Source organism: Austrofundulus limnaeus, unplaced genomic scaffold (genome assembly GCF_001266775.1).
Source record: "Austrofundulus limnaeus strain Quisiro unplaced genomic scaffold, Austrofundulus_limnaeus-1.0 Scaffold2, whole genome shotgun sequence".
NCBI lineage: Eukaryota > Metazoa > Chordata > Actinopteri > Cyprinodontiformes > Rivulidae > Austrofundulus > Austrofundulus limnaeus.
The window spans coordinates 6,801,314-6,825,502 of NW_013952404.1; the positions used below are offsets into that span (position 1 = coordinate 6,801,314).

Below are 24,189 nucleotides of genomic sequence, written 5' to 3' on the forward strand. Positions count from 1 at the left end.
TCCTAAATCTAAATGTTTAAATCTGAATGTAAAAGTTAAACCTTAAATGTTGAAGTTCACATTTGGGTATTTTGGAATGGAACTTCTTCAGCAAGATTAGTGGCGGTTAGTGGAGGCCATTCTTGATGTTTGTCGCAGGATGATGACTTCATCTGGGTTAGCTGACGCTAACTTCTGCTAACGCTTTAAACACTTCTAAAGAGTTTTAAAATCTAAATTCAAAATATGTTCATAAAACAATATGGGTGCTACCTGTGGTCCAGCAGTTTGAAGTGCAGCTCAGAAACCAGACATAACTGCAAGCTTGATGTCCTGTATGGAAGCTGTAGCTGCATTAGAGTGCTAGCGGTTGCTATTGTCTCAAGATGATGACATCATAACATGAGCCGAGCACCAACAGCAAAGGCTGCATTCCATTCCAAAATACCTAAATGTGAAATTCAAAATTTAAGGTTTAACTTTTACATTTAGATTTAAACATTTAGATTTAGGATTTAATATTTAAATTTATTTTTTAATGTTTAAATTTAACGTTTAGTAAAAATTTGCTAAATGTGAGAACAGTGAGCTAAGTAACAATAAAATGTTAGTGGAAATCTTTTAACACTCAAAAAGTGAACTGAAAAATGAAAAATCTGTAAGTGAAATTTTATTACATTTCATTTTACACTTGGCGCCCCATAAGTGAATGCTTATTTTGAATAATTTTAGCTGAAAGCTGCTGAAGCTAAAATATTTTTAAACTGAACTATTAATGCTTGCTGAATTTGAACAGTTAAGGTGAAACCCAAAATGCCAAAGCAAAAGAACAGTAAAATGCAGAAACAGGCAGATAAAAAGTAAAAATAAATATAGCTGAAAGGGGCAGGAAAAAAATGAAAGTAACCAAAGAAAAGTTTAAAGTAGCAGAAAAAGAAAGTTGAAATCAGCAGAAGAATAGCAGAAAAGGTCAGAATGATAGATAAACAAGCAGGAAAAAATCAGCTAAATATAAGCCAAAAGAAGCTAAAATTAGCACATGCAAGTTACAAAGAGCAGAACCAGAATAGAGTACATACTTTATTACTGAGTACATTACTTATAAAGGCCTTGCTGAAATGCATGTCACCTGGCTTCTTTTACTCCAGATTTGTAAAGAAACATCAACTTTTGTTGAGAAATGACAGCATTGTGGTAAAACCTTGAAAATAATGTCATGTGCCATGAAACTGTAAGATGTCAAGTGCAAAAAAAAATGCTAATTTGACCTCAAAATCTGTCAAACTGACTCACTGATAACGTTTGTTGGCCAATATCAACTAGCTGTGGCAATCACCTTGAATTGTATTGACTCTGCAGCTGTAAATGTAAATCAGATTTTTACTTTCTAAAAGTTTTGTGAAAACTCAGTCAGTGGTTTGTAAGATATTTTGCTGACAAGCAAACAGTGTTAACTTCGTCAGTTAATTTTAAAGTTTTAAGCTCAAAAATTAATTGCTATGAAGAGCACTTAAAGTATGTTTTGGGGTTGATTGTCATATACAACCACCACACCAAATTTAAGGTCAAGATCAGCTAAATTGACTGAATTAGCCTTTATTGTGTTTTCTAAGGTCAGTGGGCTGAGGTAACCATGCTGAATTAGGTTGCTTCCAAAAGATAATCGGTTGCAGACGTGCATCCAGTGATTATTTTCAGAAAGTTTCATTAAAATATTTCCAGTGGTTAATGATGTATTTCGCTAACAGTCATAGTTTATTCTAAAAGTAAAGTCGTATATTGTTAGCTCCTAGAATACGGCGGGGTTGTCAGTCTCAGATGTTATCACACCACATTTGAGGTGGATTTCTGTAAAATTAATGGAGTAAAAGTCATATTACGCGTTCATTTGGTCACCCAAAACCATAATATCATTACAAGGTTGCTGATGCTGCATTTATCAGACAGAATCTGACCTTTGACCTTTTTTCCTGCTCTTCAGCCGACTGAGGAGTAACGTTGAAGGGAAGTACCTGATGGATGGAGTTCCCTTCAGCTGCTGTAACCTGAACTCCCCGCGGCCCTGCATCCAGCAGCAGATCACCAACAACTCTGCCCACTACAACTACGAGCACCAGACCGAGGAGCTGAACCTGTGGATGACAGGGTGCCGCCAGGCCCTGCTGGAGTACTACACCCACATCATGCAGTCTGTTGGACTCACAGTCCTCATTACCTGGCTGTTTGAGGTGAGGAGCATTTAGTCTGGTGGCACCAGCAACATGAAAGGAGTTTTCCTGGGACCCTGTTAGAACAAATACCAGCATATCTATATTTACATCATGATTTGTCTTCATTCATCTTCAATAAATGTCCCCGTCTTCTTCCAGCTGTCAGTTTTGACAGGGGTCCGTTACCTCCAGACCTCCCTGGAGAATGTGTTGAGACAGGGGGACCCCAACTCGGACTCTGACGGCTGGCTGCTGGAAACCAGCCTCATGGAAACGGCCCGCACCAACCTGAGCATCATCAAGAACCTTGGCAAGAACAACCAGATCGACGCAGGCCACAACCGAGACCCCAACGTCGACGTCCCGTCCACGTCCAAGGCGCACTACGGACCAGACAACGTTCCACCAAAACACAATACAGAAGGATAAATAAAAATACAACCTTTTTTCAATCATTTGAAGTAACTAAAAACATGTTGAATAACCGATGAAACAAACTTTCACAAACAGTAAGCTCCTGATGTTGCATCTGTTTAAACATTTAAACTGAGCATTAATTGTTCAGAGGACTTTGTTTTTGTTGTTTCAAGATTTATAACTTGTTGACACGATTGATAGGATATCATAAAAAAGTTATTTTTTATTGTACACTTCACAACGTATGTTCCTTGTACACCACAAAACCGTACTGTAAACTGTTTACTAATATCTTGTTGCCTCAGTCTCGTGTGGTTTTACACCAAGTGGCCATAATGMTTCCTACAGCTTTAGATACAGTTTAAAACTAATTTATGGTGTGAATCAGACTGAATTACTTCTCTGGGTGTAGTATATACATCTGAGGTTTAGTTACATTTGAGACCTAGTTATTTGGTTTGTCGTTTTAGCTTTTGGGTGAAATCAGAACACGAGGACTTTTTTTTTTACTTGAGAATGCAACTGATTGTTGAGCAGAATTAGAGTTGTATAAAGTACCTCAAAGTGATACTTGAGTGAAGTACAAGTATTTTAAAATTACTTTGGTAAAAATTAACGTGTTCTCTAGGAATTCTACTTGAGTTAAAGTCTTAAAATATCAGATATTTACTGTATTTAAGTATCAAAAGTAAATTTTTTATATGAAGTACTTAAGTTTTAAAAGTATCGAGTAAAAGTGAGCAGTTAAAATTTCTAAAATGACATTTATTGGGAGGTGATCTCCCAAAAGAAAAAAAACATCTTTYTAAAGGCCATAATGACTATAATGTTATATTAAAATGTTGATGTTGAAAACTTTGGGATGCACTAGTCTGTTTCARCTGCATGTCTCTGCCTCGTAAGTCTCATATGTCTTTGCTGGAGTGTGACGTGATTTGTGTCACGTGCAGGAGTGATGGATCACATGAAAGCCAGTAAGGTGTCAGAATGTTATACATTTATACTTCTCATCCAATCACAGTTAAAGTCACTGTCTGGGAAGTGCCATACATCTGAATAGGTTTTGGTTTATTTATTTATTTATTTATTGAAAGATGACTAGCTGGATTGGAGAAATGTGACCAATCACATCGAAACGAGGATTAAGTCTAAAAGTGGTAAATGGAAAAATAGGCAAATAGTGTTTTGATTAAAACGTTTGCAAAAATTACATTTTGTCAATGCATAATAAATAATAAATATCAATGTATCACTTGAATAAACAGTCTGAAATATAACCATAAAACAAAATTCTGAAGCACTTGTTTGAGAAGGATCAACAAAAAAAAAAAAAAAAGATTATGAGCAAAAACGCCCTAAAATTGAGATTTTCCCTTTGAGCTAGAAATATTTTTCTTTCTTTCCAGCTGGAAAATCTCAATATTCAAATGTTTGACATTTCCCCTTTATAATGACATCAAAAATTCCTCATTAAAATGACATAAAATTAGGATTCAGATCAAGTATTATTGTAACCAACAAGACAAATTAAGTCACATATCTGGATCCACTAACAATATCAGAATGATCCAGGAATCAAAATGTAGCTTTTAAAGCCGGGAATCTGAAAATGTGATGAGGTCATTTTGACCAAATTTGACTTAATCCTCATTTCGATATGATGGGACACACACACACACACACACACACACGTGTATATTATAAGAAGTAGAAGTAAAAAGTCAGTTGAAAAATAATTACCGGTACTCAAGCACTGATAATCAAAATGTCATCTAAGCACAGCAGTACTTTGTTGCTTTACAACTCTGAGAATCAACCACTGTTGATGTTTTCACTTAAGAATAAATTAAAATAGAGAACAAGTTACAACAAACCCCTCATGCCTCAGCAATGTGACCTTATTTTACCTTCTAATTCTGCACTTTTTGCTAGGATAATCTAACAAAGCTGAAAAAAATACTTAAGTTGACATTGAAATAATCTATTAAATGGAGTACATAGGTTAAAAGAAAAGTCGTTGCCCTTTATTATTTATATCTTGCTTAATTATGCCAATTTGAAATTATTCCATATTGAGAATTGCAAAATACGAAAACAGATTGACTATTACAAGTAACATGTCTTCCATTTACACAGAATTAATATAATTCCTGTGCAATTACCGATTCAGTCATTTGGAACAAAAGTTCAGTAGATGGCTCATGTTTTTATTACCACAGCCTGGAAGTTATGTAGTACAACACAAAATGCAAACACAGTTAATTATTAGTCTTATACTAAAAAAAGAGAGAGAGAGAGATACTGAGAAGTCATACCAAAGTTCCTTTACATTTTTAGGAGCCATATCATAGCAGGGAAAAAAAAAGTTAGTTACAGGTTTTTAACTATAAATACGCATAATTTCAAATGTGAGTATACTTTTTCTAAAACACTATCTGAAAGCAGACAAATATAAAAGTTGGATTTATATAGGTTTTATTCACTATGTATTTGTTTATACATGAGTAAAGTTGACAGCAGGTTGCACATCTATAACTTTGAACATGTACACAGCGAGGAGGCAAAACGTCCGATTTGTGACCATGCTCAGAGCCTTCACCATGAATACATCCTCCAAAACAACTGAATAAATGTGGCAGAGTTATTCAACACAATAGAGAATGCTGACCTTTCAAATCTGTTAACTGAAAAAAAAAGTTTTTTAAAGAGTGTATCTGATGTTTGATTTTGTTTGAGAGCTTCAGTCATCTTTACTGCAGGCAATCAAGCTAAAACAAGGCGACTTGGTTACGTTTTGATCCATCTCCCTCTGGTATTTTTCATCTCTGACAGCTCCACCTCTGGAAGAGATCGGCCTCTTTTTGATTGAAGAAATATGTTAAATGTGTTTGTGCCTTAGGAGCACTGAACTGAGGACAGAACCRTTTATTTTGTTTGTTGTTGTTGTTTTTTTATGGCTGTGATCGTAAACTTGCTGGCCGCCATCAGCTGGAGTAACGATCACACCAGCTGCCACTCGAAGGCAAACATAACGTTGACCACCTCCAGGCTGCGGGCGATTTCCTCCAGGATGCAGTGCTGCTGCCACAGCTGGTTCAGTTTCCTGTAGCGCTCGGGACAAAGGTGCAACGGATTGCCTCTCCTGGAAAACGGAAAGCAGAGATTGTGACAGATTTTTTATTTTTGGTACCATACGGTAATAATTAGGAATACTTTTGACTTTTCTCTCTATATCATAATATATCATAAGAGATGGACCATACAACACCAGTTACTGGAGTGAAAGGTGGTTTAATGTTCTCTGTGCAGACATGAAACCAACGCTGAATGAAAACCGGAAGTCCCGGTCAATAAATACATGGCTCTTCAGTGCCTGGTGCGCCCACTACAGGCCTAAGGCTGAATTGCAGACACTCTGAATTGTAAGTTTCTTTTAATTCTTCTCAAAACTTAGTTTATAACAATAAGCATTTTTTGTATACATTTTTTGAAAATCTCATGAAAGACATAGCAATGCTCTCCTGATGTTTTTATAAACGGTTTTATTATGTGTTGTCATGATGTTTCAGGCATGTATCTAAACCTATTTTAATCAAGACAAAACAATAGTCAAACAATAGATTATAAGAATCAATACTTAAAAAGGAAAACTATGGAAATGGTGTAGTGCTTTTAAAATCAGTATCTAACATGACTAATAAATTTCTTCAACTTCCCCCTGTTCACATGACAATTAATCATGTGAACAAACTCATAAAAACAAGCTTCAATTCCAAGCATAACAATTGTTTTAAAAATTGTGATCAAAAGCAAAACAAAGACTCGAGAAGAAAAATTCTTACCCAAGATGAGGGTCGGTCTCCCCGTAATCATCTAAGTAAGGAGCTGGGTACGTGCTTCCCCGAGTCTTACTTGCCATCAGGACTATTTCACATTCTCTTATCCTGGTAATATAAAATAAAACTTCATTTACTTCAACAACATAGAAGAAAACAACTTGTCCTCAGCTAAGAATGCAGAGCCAAAAACAAGCTGATCTTTAAAAAGGCTGACTGACCTGAGGAACAAGCCCACTCCAGCACCACAGGTAGCAGCGTGGGCTGTGCACGCACCCACGTCCTCCCCGTCCAGCTGGCTGAGGCAGCAGGAGCTCTGCGAGCACAGCATGGCCCCACAGACCAGGCAAAGGGTCGGATGCTTTCGCTCATCTTCAGTAGATTTTGAGCACCTGAACACAGACAAGTCAGAAAGGCGTAACGTCAACAACAGAATGAGATTCAGTGAATATAAAAAAGTGACATTGCTGCTTACTGAAAATGGCTGGCTTTATTGAGGAGAGCGCTGTAATCCTCAGGAAGATCAATCAAACGATTCCTTTTCCTTGGATATCTGTGGAAAGAATTCATTAAATCAGTAACTACAAGTGGAGGCTTGATACAAGTCAAAACAGAAGCAGAAATAACACGAGTGATTACGCTAACCTGACGATCTGAGTTTTTCCTTTCAGAGCTTTGGTTATAACTGGGCTTCCGCACCACCTAATCAAACAAAATGTTAAGGTTACAAAACTCCATGTTTTCACAGTTGAATACACTGCATGAATGATTTACCTCTGCAGCAGAGGAGAAACAGTCTCTCTGTAGTCCTGGAAGAGCTGGAATACATTGAAAGGTAGCGCCAAGTAACTGCATAGTGCCTCCATGTGTCCTTGAGGGCTACCTATAACAGAAAACATCAGCCCGAGTACTTAAAGCTTCATATATTGTACTTGAATACGACATTACATTTGCAGTTTTACGTACCAGATGTACTAAAAAGGTCCTCTGGAGGACGTATTCCTGTGAGACAGTTGAAAAAAAGAGCAGCGCTGCGCAGAAAGGGTTCGATTCCCATCTTCACTCTCTGTGCCACAGAGCTGCCGGACAAATCTGGAGTCAGTCTGAAGAGCAAACAGACCAACAAAACGTGAAAAATGGTTCTTTTAAAGCATCTGATACAAAGAAGTCAGATTCTGTRTTATTTTTGTTTTTTAATTTTCAGTCCTTCTTACACAAAATGATGGAAAAACAAGAAAACAAAAAGATTAACATGTTGGACAAAATAAAGACCATGTAGCTCGTGTTATTGATAATAAAATGCTTGTACCGTCCTGTGTGCTGCAACACTGTTGTGTACAACTCCGCTGCTGCTCTCGCCTCCTCCGTCTCKTCATCTCCCACAGCAGGGAAATCTGAAAGAAGCAAACRAAAATGTTTTTAGATAAACATAGCCGCCCTCATTGTGAGTTGAATCCAGAGAGCTGCTGCAGTGAACTGATAAACGTCCTATTGTTGGATCAGTTGGGTTTTGTTGTACCTGTGGAAGTCAAAAGGACCTGCAACACGTGAGCCATGGTGACCAGGTGAAAGATGTACAGGTTGTTGAAGGCAGAACTTATAGCAGACGGCTGCAAGTCCACTCCTTCCTCCTGATACAAYGAAGGTACAGACAACACCAGGCCCACCTGACAAAAAAAAAAAAGATTAATTTTGTATTCGTGGAGATTTTGACCCTGTAAAATAAAGAATTACTTCATTGTTTGATTTAKTTTCAGTTGTTTTATTTCAAAACATACTAAATTTTTGTGTTAAAATGTGGTGTTCTTTTAAACCATCACTACATTATCTGCCTTTTGACTGTACACAAAAGGTTCAACACAAATACAATAAAAAAAATCTTATTTTTTTGATTGAGACCTACCAGAAGATGGAAGAAGTCCACTTCCAGGATAGAAGGTGTGTTTTTTCTGCTCATGACAGGTAGCAAAACTGAGGAGAGACAATATAGCTCTGACAGTAAGAAAACAGCTCAATTATCAGCTGAATAGGTAAATTAATACATACTTATGGAGTAGGAATAGGTATTAGTGAAGCACTGATTTTCATGGGGCTTACGTTCTTACCACAGATTGTGAAAAAAAAAACATTGGATTGGATGCAATCCAGAAAAGGCCACCAGCCTATTTGGGTGGCATCTTAATGCAGTAAGAACCAAACAAAAACACGAAAGCTAAACAATTAGCAGCTACACGTAACACGGTACCATAGAGTAAACTGTTAAACGGTGGAAATGCAGTTTTTTGCATGTATTTTTTTATATGGAACGGAATATACATTAATTTTTATGTTACAAAAATAGGAAATGATTTTGTTCTTAAGAATTTAGTCAGAAAACTCACAAAAAAGCACAAGAAAAAAATGTCCTTTAATGTACTGCACTGGTATTCAACAAAAAAAATGGGAGGGGGACTCATTGGGCACCAATTGATTAACCCTGCTGTACTGTATTTACGGTTCCTGTGATATCAAGATTTACCACAAACTACTAATAGTTACCTTCCATCAAAAATAATCTGCTAAAGACTGAGTCCGCAAACTGTGAAACAACTGCAGGGATTACAAACATCTTACATYGCACAAGCATTGTTTCAGTATGATATCAAAGTCAAACAAACATGGAGTCAATGAACTCTGATGTAATGAACATCCATCTGTGGACTCACCCCCCATCATGTCTGTGAAATGCCTCTGGATAACTGCCTGGGAGCTCTTCAATCTCTGCGATGCTGCAAACTGAACAATCGCCTTCAGACCTGCGATCTAAAATACAAGAGGGAATAAATGTTATAATTCTCCCCAAAACTGACACGCTTTGTTTTAACTGCGCTTTCAGGTATGTGGTATCCAACCTGTCTGTTCTGTAAGGATCCAAACAGTGGCTTATCTTCTTCCTGCAGGAGGTTTTCTGTGAAGAGAAGCAGATGGATTTTATGAACTGCACACCTGAACAGATTACAAAGAAAGCCAAGTCGTTACCTATGGCTTGAATGGTGAAAGCACATGTGTTCCAGGCCATAAGAGGCACGTGTGGACAAAGCTCATTGGGTGCCGTCTTTAAGCCAACTCTGTGGACTGTGGTGGCGCACACAACCAGCATCTCTGTGATGCTGTCTGAGAACTTTCTCCTAAGAAGYAAAAGCAGATTGTTTACTGGGCTGCTCCATGGAAACATAAAGGGGAAAGAGCTGATGGTCTCACTCACGGTTCTTGTACGCCATAAGACAGAATGGATCGAAAGTCTGCCTGGCCATCAACACACAGCCCAGCAGTGCCACCAATACCACTACTGCCATCTGCGTTAATGTCTGCAAGAAAAATGAGAGGAACCAGAATWCAAATCACTTAGTTATTTTACCTACAACTATATGACAATATAGTTTCCTTATTATAAGCTTTTCTCACCGTTATCCTGAGTGATGGACTTCAGTCCTTTAATTCTGGCAGTTTGGACCTGAATCCAGCGAGGCAATGTTAAATTCTGTCCAATTATCTCTGCATTGTCACTGCAAAGGAAACAAAATGTTACTCTCTCCACGTTCTTTAAACAACACAATATTGAAGATTAATGGCAATAAAAAAAGGCTTACTAGTTAAATGTAAGTGGCTCTAATGGGATGAGAGGAACCACGGTGTTGCACAGAGATTTGCACAAAGGACACAGGTACTCTCCGTTCTCCAGATCAACAATCAGCTCAGCGTGGAGGCGGTTCCTGGTGGTATTTTGAACGGCCTCAAAATATCTTGGGAAGGAGGTGGGAGTGAATGATAGAACAATGGCAACGGTTAAATGTGCATTTAACATTTAACAGGAGCATCTCTGCTGTGATTTTCAGTTCASTTGGTAAACTCACTTCTGCCAACATGTGGCATGCATGACATGTCCACAACTCCCAGTGTGGGTCCCCACAGCAAGCTCAGGAGGCATAAAGAGGGGATATGTCCCTGACCCTTTAAGTGGTAAATACCAGAAACATGTCTGACAAACGTCCACACACACAGCTTGGATTCTCACAGTAAATCTAMGTTACTGAAGAATTACCATCTGTTTTGTAGAGCGGTATCGTTCCTCTGCACTGCGTCAAAACCGTGGACCTTTGGACGCACGCTGTCAGTACCATGGCCGGAGCCAGAGGCAACACCTCCTGCTCCTCCTGACAAAGGATGCAGGTGAGCACCTCTCTCTCAGCTGGGGTGGGCCCTCTTTGACTTCCAATGGCTATGCAAAGCTCCCTCTCCTGCATGGCACAACTGAGGAAGTAAGCAGAACCCAAATAAATAATAATACTAAGTTTTATTTTAAGGTTCCTTTCGTGGCACTGAAGAAGACGTACAATAAAATACAATATAAAATACAGTAAAAAACAAAAGAATAAAATAAACAAAAATAAGAACAAAACATCACGCAATAACATAACTTAAATAGAGACGATGAGAAGTGAATGTTAAACTAAAAACGCCTGTTTAAAAAGAAGAGTTTTAATTTGTGATTTGAAAATGGYTGAAAGCGCTTGAGCCCATATTTTTGCAGCAAGCTGGTGGTTGTGTAAGAAATGTGTYCTTACTGAGACACGAACCAGGAGACAAGTTCAGATTTAGACTTGAACATATAATTGTGAAGAATAAAACCATATAAATACCTTAAGCTGGACCAAACTGCAGACCTTTATTCAGTCCAAGGATATTTTGGTATCGAATAAAACAATCCACACATTTTATCTATTATCTTCCAGGTCTGGTCACACCTCAGGGGCAAGACGTCACAATGAGTGGAAGGGTCTTCACTATCTCATAACCAGACTCATTTACTATCTCTCTAATGAGAAATAAATAATTATATGTTGGTCTGTTGTAGGGCTGAACGATTAATCGCATTTGCGATAATCTTGCGATATGTTAAAACAAGATTTTCTAACTGCACAGGCTGCGATTTGACTGGTCACTTGACTTGGGAGTGAAGCGAGCGGAGCAGTGTTGCTAACTTAGTGACTTTTCAGACCCCTCTAGCGCCTTTTTTTAACCCCAAAAAAAGCGACTAGCGACAAATCTGTTGACTTTTCCCGGTGTTTTTGGAGACTTTTAGAAGTTTTGGCGACAGCACTGTTCTCCTTTCCTCTTCTTCCCCTCCGCAAGCAGTGAGCGGTGCGGTGAGCCCCTCCCCTTCCTAAGCTGAAGCCTCGTTCAGCAGCGCGCACACACACACCCGGCTGCCATCAGCTGAGAGGAGTCTGCTGCAAATGGATCTTGTATCTGCAAAGCTGCAACTGCTTTTGCCTTGTTTACAAAGTGGGATATAATATTTACTGTCATGTTTTTTTTCCTCTGGTACTGTCTCTGTAAAATAAATCTCTGCACTCAGCTGTGTTTGACTCACAGATCAGTCACTTCTTCACCTCGTCCTCCCTGTCTCGTGATATCTAACAGTCTGCAGGTTAAATTTAAGATTATCACTAATTTAATTAACGTAATGTGGATCTAAGCATTGAAGTCATAAAAGTAATTTTATTTCATTAAGTTTAATTGCAGTTTTGAACATATTTAGTGTTTTTCTTCACTTTTTTCTCTTTAACATCTCTCCTACAGCTCAGATCACAATTATTGGCAAACATATTAGATGATGATGTAATCTAGCAACTTGTGTTTGATTTAACTGGAAAATAACAAGTTGGTTAAAGCAGATGTTTATTCTCTTTATATTTTTTGCACTTTATTTTTTCATGTTACTGGCTGGAAAGCAGTAAGCTTTATTCTTTTTACATTTATGTAATTTTTCTATTTATTTATAGACTTCTGTGAATTTCAGACAGTGTTTAGGAAGTTCACTTAAAATGTTTAATATCATGTTTTATGAAACAAGAACAATTAGAAATGGTGAAAAGGTAAAGCCACAGATTTGTTTGCTTTATTGTAATCTGTGCTTTAAAAATATTACTTTGTTTATTATAAAACAGATTGATTTAATGCTTCTGTTTGTTGAAAAATACTTGAGAAGACATAAAAAATAATAACTGCATGTTAAATCGCAATTTATAGATTAAAAAATGGCAGTTAGATTATTTTCCAAAATCGTTCAGCCCTAGTCTGTTGCAAATGGTTATGGGATGTGTTAACTAATCTTGTATATTTTTTTTTWAAATACACTCTGTTTCGAGATGACCCATGACAGGATCATTCTGCACATGAATTAATCACAGTTTAATCATGGAAAATAAAGCTATGAAATGACATATTTAGATTATCAAAAATAGCCTAGATCTCTCAATAAAAACAAGAATGTGGGGTGCGTTAACCAGCCAGTGAAGAGAAGTTTGTTTATGTGAGTTAACAACCTGAAAACTGTCCAGCTCCTTCTTGTTTAAACATGTGAATAAACTGTTTAAATAGTCCAAACGAGAAGAAATAAATGTGTCGTGAGCAGCTGAGGTTTGGACCAGTTGGGAGTTTATGGGTGGATTTTAGCAGTTCCGCTAAAAAGTGGGGAGTTGCAGTAATTTAGACGGGAATTAAATTACAGCAGATATAAATAATTCTGGAGGCTAGATTTAAAGTTTACAACGGGTCTGCTCACCTCTCATCAGTTGCTACAGGTTCTCCTTGTGCCCCACTCTCAGGCATGTTGTCATACAGCATCTTGTTTGATTCAATGAAGTTCTTCTGCATCGCCGACATCTGAGCCATAATCTTCTGTCTGTGGAGCTTCGCCGCCTCCGCCTTCCGTTTCCTCTCAGCTTTCTCTTTGTCCTGAGCACTCTGGGTTAACGAAGGACACGTCAAAAACAAGACACCACTACACTACGTCTCATCTATACCGTGGTGTTTAGTTTGTGTAAATCTAAGTATCTTTGAATTCTTTTTTAAATTTACCTCTTCTGGTTTGTTGGTTTCCATGCTTACTGACACCGTGGGACTGGACTTCTCTCTAAGGCACTTAATGATCTCAAACATCTAGAAGAATTAAAATAATATAGAAATACAGCAAAAAATAAACATCATAAACACTAAAGGATGATGTCTATTTAAAATTCCATTACTTGTGAATAGTTAAAACAGACAAAAAGTGGACATTTTTTCACGTTTGTTATAAAAATAAGGCACCTAGACATGATTTCACAATCTAATCCTAGTGTGTTTTTATATAAATGTAATTATGCTGCATCCCTGTGTACAAAAAAAACTTTAATGCAACAGCATCTTTATAAGCTAAACTGTAAATAAACCTTATTACCTTAAATTTAACCTGATATGGCACCACATCATCTACAGCCTACCTGTAGAAGCCATATGATCATGTCTTTCTGAGCTTCAAGGGAAGGCAAAGCTTTGATTTTGGACAACAAGAGAAACACCGACTTTCCTTGTTCCGACCCAATGACTGCAAGAACAGATCAAACACTTTGTGTCACAGAAACTCAGCAAAGCTTTAAGATGTTTTGGCGAATTATTAAAGCCAATAACAGTGTTTTCACTCACCGTGGGCTTTAAGGCTGAAATCAAAGGTCACTTCCTCCACAGTGTTGTTCTCAAGCTGTGCTTTCTCTTCCAGCAGTGCTTGGCCAATCAGGTGCAGCGCCTGTGTGTGAATTAAGTCAAAATCTTTTGATGCATCTGAATTCAGTAACACTCACAAAAAAAATTGTTTATAAGAAAAATGCCTTTTTTACCCTTTGGATCATGGCTTCAGTCCAATGTGTTGGCTGATCCTCTGCAGCTCTCTGCAGGATGTTTCTCAGAACATAAACAATAATATCGCAGCAGAGGAGGCGCGTTAAACTGGAAAATCTTGGACAGAAGGATGGTGGCATCGGAGGACGCAGTGCTGAGGGAAAAAAAACAAACTAAGCTCTGCTGAGTCATTAAAATCTAGTCTGTAAAAATAAAGCTGCCTGTCAGTCACCTTTATCATTGCCTTCCTGAGTTCTCCTCTTCTTTTGAGACTCCTCTGCCTGAGATCATTCAAAAAGGAAAAACTCATTTTACCAAAAGCCACTCTATACAGAATCCTTTTAATCTCACACTGAGCTACCTTGCTATGCTGAGATCTTGAGTAGTGGTAGAAGAAAGGATTAAATTCTTTAAGACAATCTTTTTTTACTTCGTACAGTCCGTGTCCCGACACACCTGGCTTTCTAAAAACAGACAAAGAACAAACAGATTTTAAGCTGCACAAAAAATATTTTCAAAGTAAAACATTCATGCTGCTTTTTTAATTTTACATACTTGAATGTAGCAACTTTAGCTATTACTGCCTCCAGGCCTGTTTCATGGTTTTCCTAAAAGCAAAAAAAAATAAATGTCAGCAATCTTGTCCCTTCCTCCCGAGTGTCATTAAGTTCATTTAAAAAAACTTGTGAATTTCGGGGAACAAAGCATACATTCTCTGGTAGATTTTTGACCAGGGTGCTATGAGCCATGGGYTCAATGCACAGGAGATGGATGACCTCCCTCATCGTCACATCTTCTTTGGTGACCTGACTGATTCCAGGAACATAACGCTCACCTGGAAACACAACACTGAYAGATATCGTCTTTGATTTTACAATAAGCAACACCAAAAACTGGTCAGAAAATCGACAGCTTGTACCAAAGATGACAATCAGCAGGTAAAGCATCTCCTCTGTCAAACGGTTCCACTGCATCAGCTCATCCTGAAAATGTTATTGGATTTTACTGTTAGAACAAAAGCTGGAAGCACAAAAATCTTTATTCCTGAATAATTAGCCTGGTTTCACTTGCCTGGTCTTTGCTTGAACGATTTCCGTTGAAATAGTCAAAAAGCTCGAATCTCAGCAGAATCATCATGAGGAAGTGGTTGGGATCCATTTTGGAAGCAGCGATCTGTAGAAAATATTTAAAGTTACATATTTTGTTACACTGTAAAAACAATGTGAACAATAAAAGGTTAAAAAAGCGACAGCTGCGTTTCACACACCTGCAGCATGATGATATCTTTGTCGTACATCTCATCTCTGCACTTTACATCCTGATAGTAGTAGACCTGTTCATATAAAAAGATGATTAATATTCTGAGATTGACAGATAATATATCGAGCAAAAGACAGCCGTTTACCTGGCTGACCAGTGACAGCCCGTTTCTTCGCCACATTTCTGCTGAGACCTGAGCAGCCAGAACCACACAGCGCAGAGGATGCTCCGCCAGCAGAGTGAAGTCACAGCTTTCCTAAAAAATGAGAATTTGCTTTTTGATAGTTTTACATCAGAAGCTTATTTATTATGTCTTGAAAAAAATTAAATAAACTATTCTCTTCTTGTGTTACTTACAACATTATCAAGACGTCCAACTGCCCCTGTCTTACACAGAAGTACATACAGACCTATCACAAAACACAAAGCAGTTAGTTCACTGATTTTTTTTTATAAATTACTGCTCATCTTAAATTTATATCCTCCTACCAGCCAACAGCCTGGAAATGGGCAGGTGTATGCTAACCGGCTCCTGCGAGACTTTATACGGACAAACTTGGACGATGTGTTTGCACATGTAATAGTTAGTGGCTTCTTTATGGAAGGGCTGGTTGTTGCACTGCTTCAGGACCGAGTGGCACTCCTTAAAGGCGAGCAGCAACATCTCTTCCTAAAGGGAGGGCAAACATAACAGCTATTTTCTCCTTGCTACTTCAGTAACATGAATTAAATTAAAAGCTTCACAGCCAGTGTGTTTCTTTTTCAGATAATAGTAATAATCTTTAGATTTGCTGGTGATTTAGGTTTAAAAKGAAACTATAATTTGACAGCAGCTCACATCAGAAGAACACCAATCCTGAAACATGGCGAGAATGTGACGGAGCTGAATCTGGAGCGTAAAACCAGCTTCCCATTCTGGCTCCACTGCAATGTGTTGACCAAGCTGCCGCTTCACCTCCTCCATACCCTGATAACAAAAACGCATAAAGAACGGTTTAATATCTGGTTTGTCGTGTTAACATAACGTGGTTAAAATGTTCCAACACCCAAGCTGACCTGCATGCATTTGAGAAATCCAAGAAAGACTTTGAATCCCTCCAGGAACTGTTCCCGCAGCTCCTCAGTCCACACTGACGGTTTACTGATTAAAATATACCTGAGAGACACAAATCACATTTAAGATAAAACCTGCAAAATATAGGAACGAAAGTGTGCGGAACCGAAACGTATTTATTACCTGAGGTCGTGAAAAATAACCTGGATGCGTGAGAATTTGTCAGAGTTGTAGCCGAGGAAGAAAAAGTGATTGCTGCCATCGAGATGTTCCCGCAGCAGCTCCATGACTGTGTCAACTATCACTTTAATGACATTACACTCTTCAATGAGCTGCCTGGCCTAAGAGAGAAGAGACATGGGAGAACAGACACGTGTAATACATTTAAACAGACTTAAATTAGTTATTTAATGAGATGAAAAACCTGTAAATTAACTCAAAAAAATTGTTTAAACTGAGGGCGTAAGAGTGTGCGTCAAAACACTCAGTTTAGATTGAACAAAGAATAAAAACTGATTTTAAAAAAAGTACTTTTGCTGTGGAATCAGTAACAAGCAAGGCTGTTCAATGCATAAAAGCAAATGTAGGTCGAGGTTGAAACAAAAAGAGATATTATTAGATTGTTGGTCCTTGGTTGTACAGGGCCAGAAATTCACTGCAGGACTGGGGGTATTGCACATCACACGACTGATCCTCACAAATCTAGTTTTTATAATGTGGGAGATTCATGCATACAATAAATTACAGCCATGTGTAAYAACGTGGACGTTTGCATCAGACTATTTTCAGATGACRCGCCGTACCATTACTGATGTGTGTCAACATAATGCTGACTGACACCTTCGGGGATCACCCAGCCATGAGTTTCTTMAATCAAACCACCGCAGCAGAACTGTTTTTGGATCTAAGCTTCAGCAGCTGTTGTTGTGTGTCGTTATCAATATTTCTGCTTCRTGTCTGTTCGTAACTTTACGTAAATTTTGTAAACTTTAGTAAAATTGGGCGTGAGACAAAACAGAGCAGCTAAGATAACAGCTAGGAAGGCAGAAGGAGGAAAATGAAAGCAGCATATTATTCTAATAGGTTTTGTGTTGATTAGCACAACATAAGGCCTGTAGTCATACTCATAAGAAATAATCCCCYTAAAAATGTATAAATATGAATGWGAYTGGCACMGATTAGTCTCCATAGCTGATTGTACATTTTAGCTTTGTARAGACCTAACACAGTGCTGTGTGAACGGGTAAATGAGGACAGATTTTAGTGTGAAGAGCTTTGAGTGTCCTGAATGGATAGAAAGGTGCTATACAAGTACAGTCCATTTACCATTCATATTCATACAAGATGTCCATAAAYAGAGGTTTTAGCACCRAGACTGCAAGTGAGCTGCAGCTAAGAGGACAAAYTCATGCTGTATAAATTATGTAACAACAGAAAATAAAACTCACTAATGTGGGAACYGTGAAGATCTGGACAGACAGAGCTGTGATGGAGATACTCCTTTCATGATCATCATTGATAAAGTCCTTCTGCAGCTGCTTGTAGTACTGAAAAGGACAAATAATACATGGATCAGTTAAAAACAAACATATGTATATGTTTCAAAAATAAATCAGTTCTTCCTTACCTTTGTAAATTCAATTGCAAACAGCCTTTTGAATTCTGCATCCATTAGCATGCTACAGAAAATCAGCTCATGCACGATCTTGCGAGCTCCTTATAAGAAATGAAAAAAAAAGTTTCTGATTGTTGAATATAATCATGATCAAACTACGATAGATAACATTCCAGCACAGCGGCTAACCTACCTTTGTACATCCTGGCATCGTGCAGCATGAGTCTGCTAATGAGACATGGGCTATCGCTGTCGRGGTTTGGCTCCAACGCCACCTGGCAGAAGGCCTGCCTGAAGCCCGCTGCAGAGGACACACAGTTACACAACAATACAATAAATACAAAGATGATGTGGCTCCTGAAAAATCATCTATGTGTAAAAATATTCTCARTTAAACTGTTAAGAATGCGGGGTTCATGTATGAATATTATGACACTGCAACACCTGAGTAACCGACGATCTTCTGGAACCAAGAACCAAGGCGGATCGCAAAGGTTTGATGAGCCATTACAGAAGCATGAAGGATCTCCACACGCAGCGGCTGCAGGGAAATGTGCTCCGAGTTGGACTGTAATACAGCAAAGAAAAGATTGGTGACCTCTTTAAAATGCAGCAGGTATTTATTTTTTTTAATGAAGATATAAATAAGCAGAGCCAGAGGAAAGGGTTTACCCTGATTGATTCTTTTGCTTGCTGGCAGGAGCGTAAGTTTCCTCTCTTTACTGCCCGCCGACCCTTTTCAACAAATACCAGTCAGTACAGTGATACTCTGAAAGTGAAAATCATGAGAATATAGAACAAAAATAAATACCTCTTTGTCAATAAGCGCTGTGTGTGTTTGCGCTTCAGCCTGACCGCAGTGAACCGAACGCTGCAGGGTGTAGATCACGTGGTCGTATGAGTGGTGCTCATCATTGTACAAAACACAGTAGTAAGCATTTTCTTTTGTCCTGCAAGGATCAAGAGATACGTTGTTCAGTTTGAGTCGAGGATGTCGCGTTTTCAGCTGATCTGAGCGGGCCGTACCGAGGCTGGAGTTCAGCTGAAAGCTCAAAGTTCTCCTCCCACACCAAGAAGTCTGTGATGTAGCGCAGGAGTATCCGGAACAGTTTCTCGGCTCGCTCGTATAACTCCGGCTCCAGCATACACTCATCCTGCACAGAAAGGAAAAAGATCATTCTTGCGTTTTTTTTATTTAAAACTTTTTGTCAAATTCAATTTCTCATGATTATCTAACCATGTAAGTATTTACCTATGTTCAATAAGTAATATTACTAACAAAAAATCCACCTTTAGCCTAAATTATTGCCCTATGATTTAACGCAAACAAAATCATGTAATTTACCAAACATAATGGAATTCAGCATAAATCACAGCATCTCACAGAATTTGCTCATTTGGGTGAGTTTCTGCTGCCACTTCCTACCCGCTGTTACCTGGCTTTGCAAACGCACTCCACACAGACAAAAAAAAATAAAAAATAGGCCAGTCGTGACAAAGAGGCTTACTGAAACAACAAAGTACTCAAAAAATGTTTAAACGTGAAGCTTAATGCAAAGTTTAGGCCAGAACAATACCCCAGCAGTGTCTGTGAATCTGGAGAACACCTTTTCTGTAAGTTCTGTCAGCACATGATCGACATGATGTAACAACACATGTGATGACCACTTCCTGTCCAACACCCACATCAGACACAGAAGAAGAAACGAGCTACACACAGAACTTAGCCACACATCAGTAGAAGAGGAGTGTGAGTTTATCCAAGATTTTGTGTGTGCAGAATCAGATATTCCTTTACAAAAAAAGAAAAAATAACTTCAGTTTTTCATAAACTGYAAAAAGAGAGTCTGTGTCTAAACAGAAGTACAAATGAGTAAAGAACAGACACATGTGCACAAATTGTTACTATTTGTAGGTTTTAAGTTTCTTAATGAGACATATTAATGTTACGTTCAACTCTAAAGCATTTTTATTTTACAAAAGGATAAGTTTTTAATGTGAGATATGTGAAATTCTATATTTTACACACAAATAATGTTTTTTTGTTCTTTAAAAAAAGACAGGCAATTAGGCTGTTTAACTCATCTCAGTACAGTGAAAAATAATCATGTGATTCTGGTCAATTTATAGCAGGTTCTCTCTCTACACAAATGCAATATAGGTATTTTTATTTTTTTGAATATTCTACTTTTTATTTTTATTGTCTGTAAATGTACAGCTGCTGGAAGCCTTGAATTTCCCTCTGGGATTAATAAAGTATCAATCAATCAAACAATCAMTCAATTGAATTTTGAATTCTGTGGCTATTCATTTGTTTAATTTTACACACCTCTTAGGTTAATATATGGKRTTAGAATGAAAATGTGGAATTCAGCTTTATAAACAAGAAGCTGATGACGGAGTGAAATGATCAAAATGTTTTCCTGATAATCAGTAAAAGCAGCTGGACTTGTAGAATCAATATCTAATCCAATAGAAACTAATTTTCCACCAAACATCACAATGTTTTGTTAAGCAAACACAAAGCAAGCGGTTAGAATAAAACTAGGGATGTTAACGGGACCACCTGCTGTTTACAGAAAAACAAGCACAGAGCTGCCGAGCTGTATGTCTGTTCACAAGCCCTGAGCGTGATCTTATCAGAGCTAACCTTAAACACGATCATGAGCAAAGAGGGGTCTGGCAAACATCTGCTGAGAGACAAATCAGCAGGCTTTAGCCGCTGCAAAACTGAATACATCCTTTTACAGTTCAGTAACTTTTAAAAAGATGCAGAAAAGCTACTTTTAACCAGACTCTCCTGGATTCAAGTGGAGTTTTCGTCTGCAAAGTGCTTCAGTTTTCCTTTCTCTGAGTCGTATGTTCAGCCAGGACAGCAGCAGTCATTAATAAGACGGGAAAATAAGCATTCCGAGGTTCAGTGACACAGAGTGGGACACGATTCTCACACCCCTTCTTCCTCTCTGTTTCGTAACTCACCGTTACCATGGCAGTGGCTGCTCCCGGGTCGTGTTTGGAGCAACAAGGACCAATTTTCCAGGCCTCTACGTCACCACAATCGCAGAACCCCCCGCCTGATGATGCATGCATCTGGGAAGAAAAGCAAACAAATTTCTGACTCATTGGGAGAGAGATAATGGATACACACAGAGGTAATTAAGTGTTGTTTAACTTTCTGTGCGTGGGACAACAACACTGCGCAACACTAAGGCTACAACAGAAAAGCTAGTAGTATGTGATTATTAACCACGAGCAAAACGTGAAGTTTTAAGAATATTTTACACAAATGTTAATCAGTGAGGCATGTGTGACTAAAGGAACTAACAAAGCAGAGACACTTAGGATCTCAACTTAGAAGAAATCTTCAACAAATTCTTCRTTTTGAAAATGGAAAGTTATACAAGCTGCTAACTGATGAACAGGAATGGTTATAATAACACCAACCTTGTATCGATGGCTTTTGTGTACGCTGTCTTGGAAGCAGTCCATGCAGAAAACACAAGTGGGATCTATCGCACAGTCCCTGAAATAAGATGAAAACTTTTATTTTGTATTTAGAATTKTCCACAAAAGTCAAGAGGACATTGCACTTTTCCATCACGACATCACCTCACGTTCTTTCACCTGAAAACTGAAGTCAGAATACAAAAAATTTAAAAAAATCGTTATTTCATTATTTTTGCATCTATATTTACTCATGACATTTAGAACACATCATGGGGATTGATTATAATTGATTTWATTTAATTTAGGGTAATATAACTTACTGCTTTAATACTTTAAAAACTCAAATAATCTGGTTATCAATGTAAACACACTTTTAGGACAAAAATTAAAAGAAGTCTTACAAAAAAAAATTTGCATTTAAAAGAGTGATTGAATTTCACATACATCATTTCTAAAGTTAGCAAAATACTGGAACCTAAGTGAGTTTACTCATTAAATATTTATTATCAACACATAGCCYACAGACTGAGTTGTTGCAGTGTAATTAGAGCCATGTCAAATTAAAACCTATTGAAGYAAACGTATTCTTAATTTAAGTATTTGGTGATTTCAAAAAGCGATGATTCATCAATGATGAAGTTCTGCTTTTGATCTTAAGAGACTTTAACACTTAAATCAATCATTTTAATTCCACAGGGTGTGACAACCACACASACTTGTTATTGACCCTTTGCACGTKACGTCACGCGCCTCAGAAGACCGCCCCTTTTTTCCATGATGAACGGCAAAAACAGACATGTGTCCATAAGCTAYTACTGAGCTACAGGAGAATCAGGCAGTTGGTAGCCTAATATCATTCTTTCCCCCTTGTTGATTTAGCTGTAAAAATGGTCTTCAGCTGCTGCGCAGTCGGCTGCABAAACAGACAAGGAAACAAACCAAACTTGTCCTTTTATCGTAGTTTTAAGCTGCTGCGCAGTCGGCCGGTGGACCGGAGTGTCTCTCCGGTTTCGGACCGAACAGTAACGGGCTGAAGACGCAGCGCTGCTGGTTCTAAAATATTTTAATCTCTCCGTCTGCCCACCCGCAACACTCCGTGTCATAGTGAAGATATAAACAACAGTGATAGCTGGAAATATAGTTGTTTTTACTCAATGTTGTATCAGTGTTGTTGAGTGAAAGGTCGGAGGAGGAGAAGCTTTTWTTTTTTTTTCCACGTTGATGGAGTAAACACCAGTTGCGCATTCAGGTCATAAAATCAGACCAGCTGATCATCAAAGCTGTTCATCTTTTTAATTTAACTGGGAATGGATCATTTCAGCTAAATATCGAACAGAAAGAAGCGCAGCTCGGGGCGCTGTTGTACCCGGARCTACATGAAGAGAAGCKACTAGCTTGTTAGCTTGCTAGCTGTCGCCAGCTCTAAAAGCCATCCATCTGCACAGCTATGAACCAGTCACACAGAGTGGAGAACGCACTGCTCAGAAAGAAGATCTGATGAAGAAAATAAATAAGAAAGCCTCTCTGACTGGATTCATAAGGTCTGATGCTAACGTTAGTATATCTGCTCAGTGGGATCTCAGGAAGCAGACGCTAATGTAACACGAGCGTCAGACAGAGGTCGCTTTGAAAAACATCTAGAATCACGTACGGAATCGGCAAATAAAAATACATTAGCATTAACAAGCAAGTCTTACCTTGGCCATTATGAAAACCTAACAAACTCGTCCGGAGGGAGAAGATATGGGTCGATTTCTAAGCTAGTTATGTCCAACTTCTGTAAATAACGCTGTCTGTGAGCCYCAACTAGGTGTGCGACTTCCACAGAAAAATAATCTAAACTTGAACAAGTAGAAACCATGGCAAAAACAAAAAAACAACTTCAAAAAAAACAATCGCTGCCATTCAATTCAATACATCGCTACGTGCCTTCTGCYGTCCGACATGCCGGTATCACGTGACTTTGTCACGTGGGTGCAAAGGGTCAATACCATKTTTGAAGAAAAATAAATATGGGGAGAAGATCATATGATCAAAGAAATGCAGTTTTTTTAATCCCCTGCAATTAAAATAATCCCTACATGCAGCAGAAAAATTGTGCTCTTTCCCCAAACCCCAATTCTGTAGCTATAACGTATTACAAAATATCACAGGATTTATTCAGACCTGCAGGAGTACACTGTTTCTCCCTCTTTAAAGACGCGTCCGCAGAGCTGAGAGGAGGTGCTGCCCTGTTTGAGCTTCTCCAGACCATCTTCAGGGTCTTCTCCAAACAGGAAACACTCCAGCGGGTAAAGGAGACGGCTCTGTGCGAGTTCATCCTCTTCCTGAGGGCTGGACTCCTTCTTCAGGCAGAAGATCTGCGGCACGTGCTCCTTCAGGTACCGGAGCAGCTCCGCTCTGCAGTCTGCAGCCTCCATCCATTCCTTAGAAACAACAGAGAGAAAAAAAACTGTTTACACATTTACCACAAAATTCTCATGAGCAGGAAATGTTCACTTTTAGGAATGCTAACCCCAACCCACTGCACTGCTGATCTTGGTGCACTTTACCATATATATTTTACTACATATGTATATACACTCAACGGCCACTTTATTAGGTACACCTGTCCAACTGCTCGTTAACACTTAATTTCTAATCAGCCAATCACATGGCGGCAACTCAGTG

General features: G+C 38.4%; 2 protein-coding genes across 3 annotated transcripts in view; one reads left to right on the top strand and one right to left on the bottom strand.

Moving 5' to 3' along the window:
* prph2lb (peripherin 2-like b) overlaps nucleotides 1–2,897 on the top strand; it is a 4,346-nt gene extending 1,449 nt beyond the window's left edge. Inside the window, exons 3-4 of the mRNA XM_014013403.1 lie at nucleotides 1,961–2,207; nucleotides 2,349–2,897. Coding sequence (XP_013868857.1) covers nucleotides 1,961–2,207; nucleotides 2,349–2,618 — 517 coding nt within the window. The 3' untranslated portion in view covers nucleotides 2,619–2,897. The remainder of the gene's footprint in view (nucleotides 1–1,960; nucleotides 2,208–2,348) is intronic.
* Nucleotides 2,898–4,792: 1,895 nt separating this feature from the next.
* ubr1 (ubiquitin protein ligase E3 component n-recognin 1) overlaps nucleotides 4,793–24,189 on the bottom strand; it is a 28,796-nt gene continuing 9,399 nt past the window's right edge. For both annotated transcript variants that reach the window (XM_014013455.1, XM_014013445.1), the window contains 46 exons: nucleotides 23,686–23,945; nucleotides 21,517–21,595; nucleotides 21,052–21,162; nucleotides 19,099–19,226; nucleotides 18,884–19,022; nucleotides 18,745–18,807; nucleotides 18,517–18,640; nucleotides 18,266–18,373; nucleotides 18,085–18,173; nucleotides 17,906–18,004; nucleotides 16,641–16,798; nucleotides 16,460–16,559; nucleotides 16,242–16,370; nucleotides 15,893–16,073; nucleotides 15,761–15,813; nucleotides 15,549–15,659; nucleotides 15,411–15,476; nucleotides 15,215–15,316; nucleotides 15,063–15,126; nucleotides 14,854–14,978; nucleotides 14,699–14,751; nucleotides 14,505–14,607; nucleotides 14,376–14,424; nucleotides 14,143–14,297; nucleotides 13,952–14,051; nucleotides 13,750–13,853; nucleotides 13,346–13,426; nucleotides 13,050–13,231; nucleotides 10,524–10,732; nucleotides 10,336–10,432; nucleotides 10,072–10,224; nucleotides 9,887–9,987; nucleotides 9,687–9,789; nucleotides 9,461–9,609; nucleotides 9,334–9,389; nucleotides 9,148–9,244; nucleotides 8,346–8,413; nucleotides 7,962–8,109; nucleotides 7,752–7,836; nucleotides 7,409–7,545; nucleotides 7,217–7,325; nucleotides 7,088–7,144; nucleotides 6,918–6,995; nucleotides 6,664–6,834; nucleotides 6,449–6,550; nucleotides 4,793–5,748 (listed from right to left, as the gene is read on the bottom strand). In XM_014013455.1, the coding sequence (XP_013868909.1) occupies nucleotides 5,607–5,748; nucleotides 6,449–6,550; nucleotides 6,664–6,834; nucleotides 6,918–6,995; nucleotides 7,088–7,144; nucleotides 7,217–7,325; nucleotides 7,409–7,545; nucleotides 7,752–7,836; nucleotides 7,962–8,109; nucleotides 8,346–8,413; nucleotides 9,148–9,244; nucleotides 9,334–9,389; nucleotides 9,461–9,609; nucleotides 9,687–9,789; nucleotides 9,887–9,987; nucleotides 10,072–10,224; nucleotides 10,336–10,432; nucleotides 10,524–10,732; nucleotides 13,050–13,231; nucleotides 13,346–13,426; nucleotides 13,750–13,853; nucleotides 13,952–14,051; nucleotides 14,143–14,297; nucleotides 14,376–14,424; nucleotides 14,505–14,607; nucleotides 14,699–14,751; nucleotides 14,854–14,978; nucleotides 15,063–15,126; nucleotides 15,215–15,316; nucleotides 15,411–15,476; nucleotides 15,549–15,659; nucleotides 15,761–15,813; nucleotides 15,893–16,073; nucleotides 16,242–16,370; nucleotides 16,460–16,559; nucleotides 16,641–16,798; nucleotides 17,906–18,004; nucleotides 18,085–18,173; nucleotides 18,266–18,373; nucleotides 18,517–18,640; nucleotides 18,745–18,807; nucleotides 18,884–19,022; nucleotides 19,099–19,226; nucleotides 21,052–21,162; nucleotides 21,517–21,595; nucleotides 23,686–23,939 (5,172 nt within the window). In that variant the 5' untranslated portion in view covers nucleotides 23,940–23,945 and the 3' untranslated portion in view covers nucleotides 4,793–5,606. The remainder of the gene's footprint in view (nucleotides 5,749–6,448; nucleotides 6,551–6,663; nucleotides 6,835–6,917; nucleotides 6,996–7,087; nucleotides 7,145–7,216; nucleotides 7,326–7,408; nucleotides 7,546–7,751; nucleotides 7,837–7,961; nucleotides 8,110–8,345; nucleotides 8,414–9,147; nucleotides 9,245–9,333; nucleotides 9,390–9,460; nucleotides 9,610–9,686; nucleotides 9,790–9,886; nucleotides 9,988–10,071; nucleotides 10,225–10,335; nucleotides 10,433–10,523; nucleotides 10,733–13,049; nucleotides 13,232–13,345; nucleotides 13,427–13,749; nucleotides 13,854–13,951; nucleotides 14,052–14,142; nucleotides 14,298–14,375; nucleotides 14,425–14,504; nucleotides 14,608–14,698; nucleotides 14,752–14,853; nucleotides 14,979–15,062; nucleotides 15,127–15,214; nucleotides 15,317–15,410; nucleotides 15,477–15,548; nucleotides 15,660–15,760; nucleotides 15,814–15,892; nucleotides 16,074–16,241; nucleotides 16,371–16,459; nucleotides 16,560–16,640; nucleotides 16,799–17,905; nucleotides 18,005–18,084; nucleotides 18,174–18,265; nucleotides 18,374–18,516; nucleotides 18,641–18,744; nucleotides 18,808–18,883; nucleotides 19,023–19,098; nucleotides 19,227–21,051; nucleotides 21,163–21,516; nucleotides 21,596–23,685; nucleotides 23,946–24,189) is intronic.